This window comes from Ranitomeya variabilis, chromosome 5 (assembly GCF_051348905.1).
Source record: "Ranitomeya variabilis isolate aRanVar5 chromosome 5, aRanVar5.hap1, whole genome shotgun sequence".
NCBI lineage: Eukaryota > Metazoa > Chordata > Amphibia > Anura > Dendrobatidae > Ranitomeya > Ranitomeya variabilis.
In genome coordinates this window covers 675646225-675659278 of record NC_135236.1, presented here as the reverse complement: position 1 = coordinate 675659278, position 13054 = coordinate 675646225, and the positions used below count along the sequence as shown (strand labels likewise).

At 45.9% G+C, this 13054-nt stretch overlaps 2 protein-coding genes across 2 annotated transcripts in view; both read left to right on the top strand.

Annotated features, from left to right (window-relative positions):
* The window catches only part of LOC143777006 (E3 ubiquitin/ISG15 ligase TRIM25-like), a 334722-nt gene that overhangs the window by 155897 nt on the left and 165771 nt on the right, over positions 1-13054 (top strand). The gene's annotated exons all lie outside the window — the stretch shown is intronic.
* Positions 1-13054, top strand: part of LOC143773497 (uncharacterized) — a 31713-nt gene that overhangs the window by 15982 nt on the left and 2677 nt on the right. Inside the window, exon 2 of the mRNA XM_077260922.1 lies at positions 6960-7863. Coding sequence (XP_077117037.1) covers positions 6960-7863 — 904 coding nt within the window. The remainder of the gene's footprint in view (positions 1-6959; positions 7864-13054) is intronic.

Here is a 13054-nt window from a genome sequence, read left to right as displayed (position 1 = left end):
GTGAACAGGAATTGCCACTCTGGTGTTATGAGTTAATGCCAGAGTTTTAAAGTAATTTCTGGATGGTGTTTTGATAGGGTTTTCAGCTGACCATGAAAGTGTCCTTTCTGTCTTCTGCTATGTAGTAAGTGGACCTCAAATTTGCTAAACCTATTTTCATACTACGTTTGTTATTTCATCTTAATTCACCGCCAATACATGTGGGGGGCCTCTGTCTCCTTACGGGGTATTTCTCTAGAGGTGAGCTAGGACTAATATTTTCCTCTGCTAGCATTATTTAGTCCTCCGGCTGGTGCTGGGCATCTAGAATCAACGTAGGCATGCTACCCGGCCACTGCTAGTTGTGCGTTAGGTTTAGTTCATGGTCAGCTCAGTTCCCATCTTCCAAGAGCTAGTTCCTATATATGCTGATGCTATGTTCTCTTGCCATTGAGATCATGACAGTTTGACCGGCCCACTAAAGGGTTAAAATCCTTGGCTGAGAAAGGAGAGAAATAAGTAGTCTGCTGAAAATTTTTTTTTTTTTTTTTTCCTCTCCTTCTAATCTTTGAATGGCTCTGTGTCCACCTGTTTGTAATGGATCTTCAGAGTGTAACTGCAGGTTTGAATAATCTCGCCACGAAGGTACAAAATTTGCAAGATTTTGTTTGTCATGCACCTGTATCTGAGCCGAGAATTCCTTTGCCGGAATTTTTCTCGGGGAATAGATCTGGGTTTCAGAATTTTCGAAATAATTGCAAATTATTTTTGTCCCTGAAATCTCGCTCTGCCGGAGACCCTGCACAGCAGGTCAGGATTGTGATTTCCTTGCTCCGGGGCGACCCTCAAGACTGGGCTTTTTCATTGACACCAGGGGATCCTGCGTTGCTCAATGTGGATGCGTTTTTTCTGGCCTTGGGGTTGCTTTATGACGAACCTCATTTGGAGCTTCAGGCAGAAAAAACTTTGATGTCCCTATCTCAGGGGCAAGATGAAGCGGAAATTTACTGCCAAAGATTCCGTAAATGGTCTGTGCTTACTCAGTGGAATGAGTGCGCCCTGGCGGCGACTTTCAGAGAGGGTCTCTCTGATGCCATTAAGGATGTTATGGTGGGGTTCCCTGTGCCTGCGGGTCTGAATGAGTCCATGACAATGGCTATTCAGATCGATAGGCGTTTGCGGGAGCGCAAACCAGTGCACCATCTGGCGGTGTCCACTGAGAAGTCGCCAGAGAGTATGCAATGTGATAGAATTCTGTCCCGAAGCGAGCGGCAGAATTTTAGACGGAAAAATGGGTTGTGTTTCTATTGTGGTGATTCTACTCATGTTATATCAGCATGCTCTAAGCGCACTAAAAAGCTTGGTAAATCTGTTTCCATTTGCACCTTACCGTCTAAGTTTATTCTATCTGTGACCCTGATTTGCTCTTTGTCATCTATTACCACGGACGCCTATGTCGACTCTGGCGCCGCTTTGAGTCTTATGGATTGGTCCTTTGCCAAACGCTGTGGGTATGATTTAGAGCCTTTGGAGACTCCTATTCCTCTGAAGGGGATTGACTCCACCCCATTGGCTAATAATAAACCACAATACTGGACACAAGTAACTATGCGTATTAATCCGGATCACCAGGAGATTATTCGCTTTCTGGTGCTGTATAATCTACATGATGATTTGGTGCTAGGATTGCCTTGGCTGCAATCTCACAACCCAGTCCTCGACTGGAGAGCTATGTCTGTGTTGAGCTGGGGATGTAAGGGGGCTCATGGGGATGTACCTGTGGTTTCCATTTCATCATCTATTCCCTCTGAAATTCCTGAGTTCCTGTCTGACTATCGTGACGTCTTTGAAGAATCCAAGCTTGGTTCGTTACCTCCGCACCGAGAGTGCGATTGTGCCATAGATTTAATCCCGGGTAGTAAATACCCAAGGGGTCGTTTATTTAATCTGTCTGTGCCTGAACATGCTGCTATGCGAGAATATATAAAGGAGTCCTTGGAAAAGGGACATATTCGTCCATCGTCATCTCCCTTAGGAGCCGGTTTTTTCTTTGTGTCAAAAAAAGACGGCTCTTTGAGACCATGTATTGATTATCGGCTTTTGAATAAAATCACTGTTAAATATCAATACCCATTGCCGTTGCTGACTGATTTGTTTGCTCGCATAAAGGGGGCCAAGTGGTTCTCTAAGATTGACCTTCGTGGGGCGTATAATTTGGTGCGAATCAGGCAGGGGGATGAGTGGAAAACCGCATTTAATACGCCCGAGGGCCACTTTGAGTATTTAGTGATGCCTTTTGGTCTTTCAAATGCTCCGTCAGTTTTCCAGTCCTTTATGCATGATATTTTTCGCGATTATTTGGATAAATTTATGATTGTGTATCTGGATGATATTCTGATTTTTTCGGATGACTGGGACTCTCATGTCCAGCAAGTCAGGAGGGTTTTTCAGGTTTTGCGGTCTAATTCTTTGTGTGTGAAGGGTTCTAAGTGTGTTTTTGGGGTACAGAGGATTTCCTTTTTGGGATATATTTTTTCCCCCTCTTCCATTGAAATGGATCCTGTCAAGGTTCAAGCTATTTGTGATTGGACGCAGCCCTCTTCTCTTAAGAGTCTTCAGAAATTTTTGGGCTTTGCTAACTTTTATCGTCGATTTATTGCTGGTTTTTCGGATATTGCTAAGCCATTGACCGATTTGACTAAGAAGGGTGCTGATGTTGCTGATTGGTCCCCTGATGCTGTGGAGGCCTTTCGGGAGCTTAAGCGCCGTTTTTCCTCTGCCCCTGTGTTGCGTCAGCCTGATGTTGCTCTACCTTTTCAGGTTGAGGTCGACGCTTCTGAGATCGGAGCTGGGGCAGTGTTGTCGCAGAAAAGTTCTGACTGCTCCGTGATGAGGCCTTGTGCCTTCTTTTCCCGTAAATTTTCGCCCGCTGAGCGGAATTATGATGTTGGGAATCGGGAGCTTTTGGCCATGAAGTGGGCTTTTGAGGAGTGGCGCCATTGGCTTGAGGGGGCCAGACATCAGGTGGTGGTATTGACTGACCACAAAAATTTGATTTATCTTGAGACCGCCAGGCGCCTGAATCCTAGACAGGCGCGCTGGTCATTATTTTTCTCTCGGTTTAATTTTGTAGTGTCATACCTACCGGGTTCTAAGAATGTTAAGGCGGATGCCCTTTCTAGGAGTTTTGTGCCTGACTCGCCTGGTAACTCTGAGCCCACAGGTATCCTTAAGGATGGAGTGGTATTGTCTGCCGTTTCTCCAGACCTGCGGCGGGCCTTGCAGGAGTTTCAGGCGGATAGACCTGATCGTTGCCCACCTGATAAACTGTTTGTTCCTGATGATTGGACCAGTAGAGTCATCTCTGAGGTTCATTCTTCTGCGTTGGCAGGTCATCCTGGCATTTTTGGTACCAGGGATTTGGTGGCAAGGTCCTTCTGGTGGCCTTCCCTGTCACGAGATGTGCGAGGCTTTGTGCAGTCTTGTGACGTTTGTGCTCGGGCCAAGCCTTGTTGTTCTCGGGCTAGTGGATTATTGTTGCCCTTGCCTATTCCTAAGAGGCCTTGGACGCACATCTCGATGGATTTTATTTCAGATCTGCCTGTCTCTCAGAAGATGTCTGTCATCTGGGTGGTGTGTGACCGTTTCTCTAAGATGGTCCATTTGGTTCCTCTGCCCAAGTTGCCTTCTTCTTCCGAGTTGGTTCCTCTGTTTTTTCAAAATGTTGTTCGTTTGCATGGTATTCCTGAGAATATCGTTTCTGACAGAGGGACCCAATTCGTGTCTAGATTTTGGCGGGCATTCTGTGCTAGGATGGGCATAGACTTATCTTTTTCGTCCGCTTTCCATCCTCAGATGAATGGCCAGACCGAGCGGATTAATCAGACCCTAGAGACATATCTGAGGTGTTTTGTGTCTGCTGACCAGGATGATTGGGTTGCTTTTTTGCCATTGGCGGAGTTCGCTCTCAATAATCGGGCCAGCTCTGCCACTTTGGTGTCCCCGTTTTTCTGTAATTCGGGGTTTCATCCTCGATTTTCCTCTGGTCAGGTGGAATCTTCGGATTGTCCTGGAGTGGATGCTGTGGTGGAGAGATTGCATCAGATCTGGGGGCAGGGGGTGGACAATTTGAGGTTGTCCCAGGAGAAGACTCAGCTTTTTGCCAACCGCCACCGTCGTGTTGGTCCTCGGCTTTGTGTTGGGGATTTGGTGTGGTTGTCTTCTCGTTTTGTCCCTATGAGGGTCTCTTCTCCTAAGTTTAAGCCTCGGTTCATCGGCCCGTATAAGATATTGGAGATTCTTAACCCTGTTTCCTTCCGTTTGGACCTCCCTGCATCCTTTTCTATTCATAACGTTTTTCATCGGTCATTATTGCGCAGGTATGAGGTACCGGTTGTGCCTTCCGTTGAGCCTCCTGCTCCGGTGTTGGTTGAGGGTGAGTTGGAGTACGTTGTGGAGAAAATCTTAGACTCTCGTGTTTCCAGACGGAGACTCCAGTATCTGGTCAAGTGGAAGGGATACGGCCAGGAGGATAATTCTTGGGTGAATGCATCTGATGTTCATGCCTCTGATCTGGTTCGTGCCTTTCATAGGGTCCATCCTGATCGCCCTGGTGGTTCTGGTGAGGGTTCGGTGCCCCCTCCTTGAGGGGGGGGTACTGTTGTGAATTTGGATTCTGGGCTCCCCCGGTGGCTACTGGTGGAATTGAACTGGTGTCTTCATCTTCTCTGTTCACCTGTTCCCATCAAGATGTGGGAGTCGCTATATAACCTTGCTGCTCTGTTAGTTGCTTGCCGGTCAACAATGTTATCAGAAGCCTCTCTGTGCTTGTTCCTGCTCCTAGACAACTACTAGATAAGTTGGACTCTTGTCCATGTTTGTTTTTGCATTTTTGTTCCAGTTCATAGCTGTAGTTTCGTTACTGTGTCTGGAAAGCTCTTGTGAACAGGAATTGCCACTCTGGTGTTATGAGTTAATGCCAGAGTTTTAAAGTAATTTCTGGATGGTGTTTTGATAGGGTTTTCAGCTGACCATGAAAGTGTCCTTTCTGTCTTCTGCTATGTAGTAAGTGGACCTCAAATTTGCTAAACCTATTTTCATACTACGTTTGTTATTTCATCTTAATTCACCGCCAATACATGTGGGGGGCCTCTGTCTCCTTACGGGGTATTTCTCTAGAGGTGAGCTAGGACTAATATTTTCCTCTGCTAGCATTATTTAGTCCTCCGGCTGGTGCTGGGCATCTAAAATCAACGTAGGCATGCTACCCGGCCACTGCTAGTTGTGCGTTAGGTTTAGTTCATGGTCAGCTCAGTTCCCATCTTCCAAGAGCTAGTTCCTATATATGCTGATGCTATGTTCTCTTGCCATTGAGATCATGACAATGAACCTTCTGAGGCCCTGTCAGGGGATAGAACTCGAGCAGGCTGCAGAGTCCTTCTTTAAAGTCAGTGAACGTATGCGACTCTCCGGAGTATCGTGGGAGCCAGGCCGCTCCGGGCAGGTATGGCATAGAGAAGGGCATTATGGCTTTTGTAGTAGCGGTAGCGTCCGCCTGGCTGAGGGGGGCAGCGGGTTCTACGGCAACCAGTGGTGGTATTAGGGCCGCGGCTTCGCCCGCTGCGGGGACCGGAGGTGCCCCTGCGTCCACGGCTGCGACCGCCACCTCCTCTCCTCCCGACTCAGACATGGCTGTCCCTTCCTCCCACTAACCTGCTGGAGGTCGGAGTTCCTCTTCCGGGATCGGCACTGTACCGCGCTTTCTCGTTCCGCGCTCCTTTTGGCCGGTTCCGCCCACGAAACTAAGGCTCCTCCCTCCGCGCACGGCAATGGCGAATCGTGGCGGGAACTTCTGGCGGCAAGCGACAATACACAGTCTTTTCAATAAAGCACAGTAAATCACGGTTCCAAGGCACACATGACCTGACTCTTCAGGCTTAAGTAGATCCTGTTCGTGACGCCAAGTTAGAGCGCCCCCACTGCCGCAGGGCCGAGGGGTACCCGGTACCGGGCCTCTGAGTCTCTGCTCTGGGGTTGTCACGGTGGCTAGACCCGGTCCGTGACCCTGCTGAGGGGCGTCCAATGAAAGGTGGTGGTAAATGGTGGTGATGTTGCGGTGCAGTGTAGGTCGTAGTAAATAACGAGGACACCAGGTTGCAGTCTCTTTACCTCTTTACTGAAGGTTTTAGAGTCCTCAGTCCAGAGCGCTGTCAACGGGGCTGTCAGAGACCGGCCGGTCCAAAGGCACATCAGGAGTTCCCTTTACAGGTGGGAATCAGTGTCTACCTTCTAGCGCTGTGTGTTGTAGTCCTTCCCTGCTGAGCTCCCGGGATAGTCCTCACAACTGATTCTGTCTGTCTCTGATGTTCGTTCTCTCCGTCCCCCAGATGATATGGTAGGACGCACCCGTATGACGGGGTAGGCCTGGAGTTCTTCTGGGACCCTAGAGTCGCCCCTCTCCCACAGCTGCCTCCGTTGTCTGCTTAGGTGATTTGTGTGAGACAGCCAGCCTATAATTGGCTGTCCGGCCGTGGTTTGCAGTAGTACTTAGAGTCTCTTACTTGCTCGGCGTTCCGGCCACCGACTGTTTGCGCCTCAGAAGGATGTTGCCTCGGTCTAACAGCACGACTCCTTCTGGTCCTAATTCCTCTTTACTGTATTCCCGTTGTTCACTGGTTAGTTCTGCTCTTAGGAGTCTGCCAGGATCCCATCCCTGACAGGTCCTCTCACTAGCTCTTCCCAGTTCCTTCTCCCTGTCTTCCTGTCCAACCCCCAGTTTTACCAGAGTGTGAGGAGTGGCCTACTAGATAGAACCACCCCCCCTGGTGGCCGGAGTGTGAAGTGTAGTGTGAGTGTTACCTGGTCAGAGAAACTCCTTTAGTGCAATCAGACGTAACATCACTCCCCTTAGTGGCAGAGCGACATTACTGCAACGACCAGGACTCTGGGGCGCTGCACTAACATGCTCCATTTGTTTGAACATTTATACAGATCCCGTAACCCTGAGATGTGGACACAACTTCTGCCGGGGCTGTATTGATGGAGTGCCGGATACAGAGGGCGGGTATGGAGAATATTCCTGTCCTCAATGTAGAAGAACATTTCACAGGCGGTCTCCACTACAGAGGAACATAACGCTGTGTAATGTGGTGGAGAATTTCCGGTCTACTTGGCCACATCATGAGGAGATCACCGGGATCTGCTGCACTTACTGTGTGGACTCTCCTGTACCTGCTGTTAAATCCTGTCTGCTGTGTGAGGCTTCTCTGTGTAATAATCACCTGAGAGTTCATAGCACAGGACCAGAACACATCCTCACTGATCCCACCACTTCTCTGGGGGACTGGAAATGTTCTGTCCATAAGAAGATCCTGGAATATTACTGCACTGAGGACGCTGCTTGTATCTGTGTGTCCTGCAGTTTGGCCGGAGAACATCGAGGACACCGGGTGGAGACTCTGGATGAGGCCTCTGGAAAGAAAAAGGAGAAACTGAGAAATCTTCTGCAAAAATTGATCACAAAGAAAAAGAAAACTGAGAAAAGAGTCAAGAGCCTGAAGGAGCACAAGAGAAAAGCTCAAGAAAAAGCAACTGGGGAAGCCAAGAGAGTCACTGCCCTGTTTAAAGACATCAAGGGAAGGGTGGACGACCTGGAGAAGAGGATCCTGAGTGACATCTCCAGGCGGGAAAAGCAGGAGTCACTGCCACTGTTTGATGTAATACAGAAGCTGGAAATAAAGAAGGACGAGCTGTCTGGGAAGATTAGACACATTGAGGAGCTGTGTAACATGATGGATCCACTGACTGTCTTACAGGATCCAGACACTGGAGACTTGTGTGATCCTGAGGAGGAAGGTGATGAGGACATAGGAGGACATGATGGAGGTGATCGGGGTGTGGAGCTGATCTCACACATATCACACACATTATCTGCTATGATAAGATATAAATGTGACCTTCTCTGTACAGGAACCTACAGACATATTACTGGATGTATTTGAAAAAACTGACCGTCACATCCATACATAGACTAAGTGTGAACAGGTGCTGAACCTAGAGTAACCAACTCATATATAATCAAATAAAAAAGGCAGCACACTGCAGCGCTAAGACATGCAAACATGAAACATGAAAACTGAACTGCAATACTGCACTAGAAATATGAAAAATGAGAGCGTTTAGCGCATAAAAATGGCCAATTTTATGTGTACCTGATAGCCCCTTTACGGCATCTCTCGCATATCAGGTCCTACGCTTGCCTACCTCGCTGAGAATAAACGTCTCCATGTGAATGGGTACCTGTGAAAGCCCCTATCTAGACTCATATTCTCTCTGTGGAGGGGTACTGGACCTGTTGCGATTAAAACACCTGGGCTAGGAGGCGGAGTGCTCAGTCAGAAGGCTAAATAATATATTTGAAAAAACTGACCGTCACATCCATACATAGACTAAGTGTGAACAGGTGCTGAACCTAGAGTAACCAACTCATATATAATCAAATAAATATTATTACTGGATGTAAACACAGCAGCTAATAATCTCCTTATATCAAACGACCTTAAAACTGCGACCTGGACAGAAATAAGACAGAATCGTCCAAAAACAGCAGAGAGATTCCAGGAAAATAAGGTGATTAGCAGGAGGGGATTTACCTCAGGACGACATTACTGGAATGTGGAGATCAGTAGGTCAGAGTGGTGGAATGTGGGGATGTGTTACCCCACAATGGACAGGAGAGGAGATCAGTCATACATTGTGTATAATACAAAGTCCTGGGGTTTATATAGAAGTCAGGGGAATAAGTGTTCGGTGAGACATGACAGTAAAGTGATCCCGTTACCTCACCAGATCTCCAGTGATAGAGTCAGGATATGTCTGGATTATGAGGCCGGGCAGTTGTCCTTTTATGAGCTGTGTGACCCCATCAGACACTTACACACCTTCACTGCCTCTTTCACGGAGCCCCTTCATGCTCTATTATCTGTATCTAAGGGTTCTATAAGGATATTGGGAAAAAGCTGAGAAACTATTTTTATAGAAGAAATCTACCCAGAGAGCAGAACATATGACTGGTGGATCATACAGATAGTGTTATGATCCTTAGTGGTTGAGGATCACAAATTACTCCAGCAAAGAACTAACAAAGGACAAGCTCTAGGGAGGTGGAAAACTGGACTGACCGCAAATTTGAACCTATCCAAACACACTAGAGGTAGCCGGTGAATGTGCCTAAAATTCCTAGACGTCTCGAGCCAGCCTGAGGAACTAACTACCCCTAGAGAGAAGGAAAGACCTCTCTTGCCTCCAGAGAAATAATTCCCAAAGATATAGAAGCCCCCAACAGATAATAACGGTTAGGTAAGAGGAAGGCACATACACAGGGGTGAAAGCAGATTCAGCAAATGAGGCCCACTAATACTAGATAGCAGAAAATAGAACAGGGTGAAAAAAAGAGAAGCAAAGAAAATCCGCACTCACAGCTGGTTAAATCAGAAACACCGGGTCTAGAAGCTGAATGCACGTCTGTGTTGCCAGCATTGAAAGATAGGGTGCTCCATGAATCAAGCAAAGTCCATAATATGTTGAAAAAATGAAGAAAAAAGGGCACTCACCATCAGAAGTCTTAGTTACCAAAGTCCTTTATTGTGGCTTAAAAACATCTTAGTAGCAAGGTCTTACAGGAGAACGAAGGTGTCAGGAGACGACGGACCGTTTCGCGCTTGTGCGCTTCTACAGGTCTAACACAAGACTGGAAGGAAGAGAGTAATAAGCAGCTGAGCCGCTGCCTAATCTCCGCCCCCACTCCAGTACAAAAGTAAGACAACCTTAAACTTACTAATCAAGATTAAAATTAAAAGAACAAACTTTAAAAACAAATGTTACATATTCACAATGACACCTTACTGTTGTGAATTTGCTTTTTGCTCCCTCTAGTGGTTACTAGTTTTTTGACTCTGGTTTTTCTGTCATTCCTTTTATCCGCACCTGGGTCGTTAGTTAGGGGTGTTGCTATATAAGCTCCCTGGACCTTCAGTTCAATGCCTGGCAACGTAGTTATCAGAGCTAGTCTGCTGTGCTCTTGTCTACTGATCCTGGTTCCAGTTATATCAGCTAAGTCTGCCTTTTGCTTTGGTTTTGTATTTTTGTCCAGCTTGTTCCAAATCTATATCCTGATCTTTGCTGGAAGCTCTAGGGGGCTGGTGTTCTCCCCCCGGACCGTTAGACGGTTCGGGGGTTCTTGAATTTCCAGTGTGGATTTTGATAGGGTTTTTGTTGACCATATAAGTTACCTTTCTTTATTCTGCTATCAGTAAGCGGGCCTCTCTGTGCTAAACCTGGTTCATTTCTGTGTTTGTCATTTCCTCTTACCTCACCGTCATTATTTGTGGGGGGCTTCTATCCAGCTTTGGGGTCCCCTTCTCTGGAGGCAAGAAAGGTCTTTGTTTTCCTCTACTAGGGGTAGCTAGATTCTCCGGCTGGCGCGTGTCATCTAGAATCAACGTAGGAATGATCCCCGGCTACTTCTAGTGTTGGCGTTAGGAGTAGATATATGGTCAACCCAGTTACCACTGCCCTATGAGCTGGATTTTTGTATTCTGCAGACTTCCACGTTCCTCTGAGACCCTCGCCATTGGGGTCATAACACCTTACCAGCTTAAATACAAGAAACTAATGAACGAAAATATAAGGTTTTATAGAAACATGGACATATCAGTCCTTTCATTTAACCCCATGGGGCCTGTGGCGTTAACCCTCAAAATCCATCTGCCCTCCCTCTGGAGTAACAGTTTATTGTGGTCTCCACCTTGCGCAGGAAGTTTTACTCGTTCTAGACCGGCAAACCGCATAACAGCTGCATTGCCATCATGGTGAGCCCGAAAATGGTTAATCAAGCGAGGGACTCCCTTACCCGTTTTTATGGAATTAAAATGCTCCCTAAATCTTACAAATAACGGGCGGAAAGTTTTTCCCACATAATAATAACCACAAGGGCAAAAAACCACGTAGACTACATGTGTTGTTCTGCAGGATATAAAGTCTTTTACCGTATGATACACTGGCCCTACATGAATTGTTTTGTCAACTAAATGATAATCACAAAAATTGCAATGTCTGCACTTGAAAGTTCCCGCTGTCAACCAATTGCTCCTATCTGAAACCACTCTATTGCGTACCAAAATATCCCTCAAGTTTCTACCTCTGCGGCACGCAAACAGAGGTCCCCGACTAGTTAACTCTGTAAGCACGGGATCTCTCTCTAAAATGTGCCAGCTTTTACGAATGGCCGATCTAACACAATTGTCCATAGGACTAAATTTGAAACTGAAGACAAATCTTTTTTGTGCACTATTGTCTCTTTCAACATAATTAATTTCATGTGCTTCCGCCCTTGTTTTGGCTTTCTTTAAAACAGACTGAGGATAACCTCGTGCTCTGAACCTGTCATACAGCTCCTGAGATTGTTTTATGAAACCTGTTTTTGTACTATTTAACCTCTTAACCCTTAAAAATTGGCTGTATGGGAGAGAGTTTTTTGTGTATTGAGGATGTGCACTATCATAATGTAGGAGAGAATTAGTGGAGGAAGGTTTTCTAAAAACCTCTGTTTGAATAGAACCATCACTAATCCAAAGTTTAACATCTAAGAAAACCAAACTTAACCCTCCAAACACTGATGTGAACCTCATGTTCATAGTATTAACCTGTTCTAGATGGTTTACAAATTTTTGAAATTCCTCTTTTGTCCCATCCCACACAATGAAGGCATCATCCACAAACCTCAAAAATAATTTGATGTTACCTAAAAAAGGATTGGTATCTGCATAAACATAACGATTTTCAAAAACTGCCAGAAAAAGGTTTGCTAGGGTACACGCGACAGGCGTACCCATCGCGGTCCCTACCAATTGCCAGAACCAAATAGAATCAAACTGAAAAGCATTGTGTGTTAAAATAAATTTTAGGCCGTCACAAATAAAATTGATGGTTTTTATATCAGTTGCAGTGAAAGACAAAATCTCTCGGACAGCCTCTACCCCCAAATCCTGTGGTATACGGGTATATAGGCTCTCAATATCAATGGAAGCTAACAGGAAGTTTTCCTGCCACACAAACCCCCTTAATACTCTCAAAAAATGCTTTGTATCCCGTATATAGGAAGGAATATCAGGTAAGAGGGGGTGCAAAAGCCAATCCAAATATCTGGACAAGGGCTCCGTTACCGAGCCTACCCCAGAAACAATGGGGCGGCCTGGAGGAGCTGTTAACGATTTGTGAATCTTCGGTATATGATACCAGTGTGGCTTTTGCGGAAAATTAGGAAATAACTTCTCTGCTTGCCTTGCCGAGATAACTCCACTCTCAACCTGAACTCTCAAAAAAGTACGCAAATCATTTTTAAATTTTACCGTGGGATCTGTCTTCAACCTCTGATATGTGTCAGTTTTTGCCAATTGACTATGTGCCTCCATCATATAGACTTCTTTTTTTAGGAGGACAGTATTCCCACCCTTATCGGCCATCCGTACTACAGTATCAGACCAACTTTGTATTTCTTTTAACGCTGTCATTTCTACTATGGTCAGATTGGAGGGAGATTGTCTGTAAACTAAAGCCTCAATTTCTTTTAAAACCTGATGCTCAAAAGCGTCGATTAAATTACCTGGTGTTACAGGTGGCATGAAGGTAGAAGGAACACCTCCAGTGAACGCCGTTACATCGGCACACCGACTACTATTCGGTATTACATCTGGACTGTTGAGACTGAGAAGTAATTCAACATCGTTATGAAAAGCCATATCAGAGTTATAATCAACCATAAAGCCCAAAGGGCCTACAGTGCAGGGAACTTCCCCCGGAGGTTTTGGAACCGTTGCATTAGGAACAGAAGCAAAATGTTTAAATAAATTAATCTTTCTAACTGCTTTAAAGAGGTCTATTTTGAAATCAACAATATCAAACTTTTCAGGTAAACTGTAACTTAATCCTTTAGACAAAACAGAAAGATGTGCCGGGTTTAAATCATGAGAGGATAAATTAATTATCGTGGTTGCCGATAGGTCGGCTGAAAGGTCCG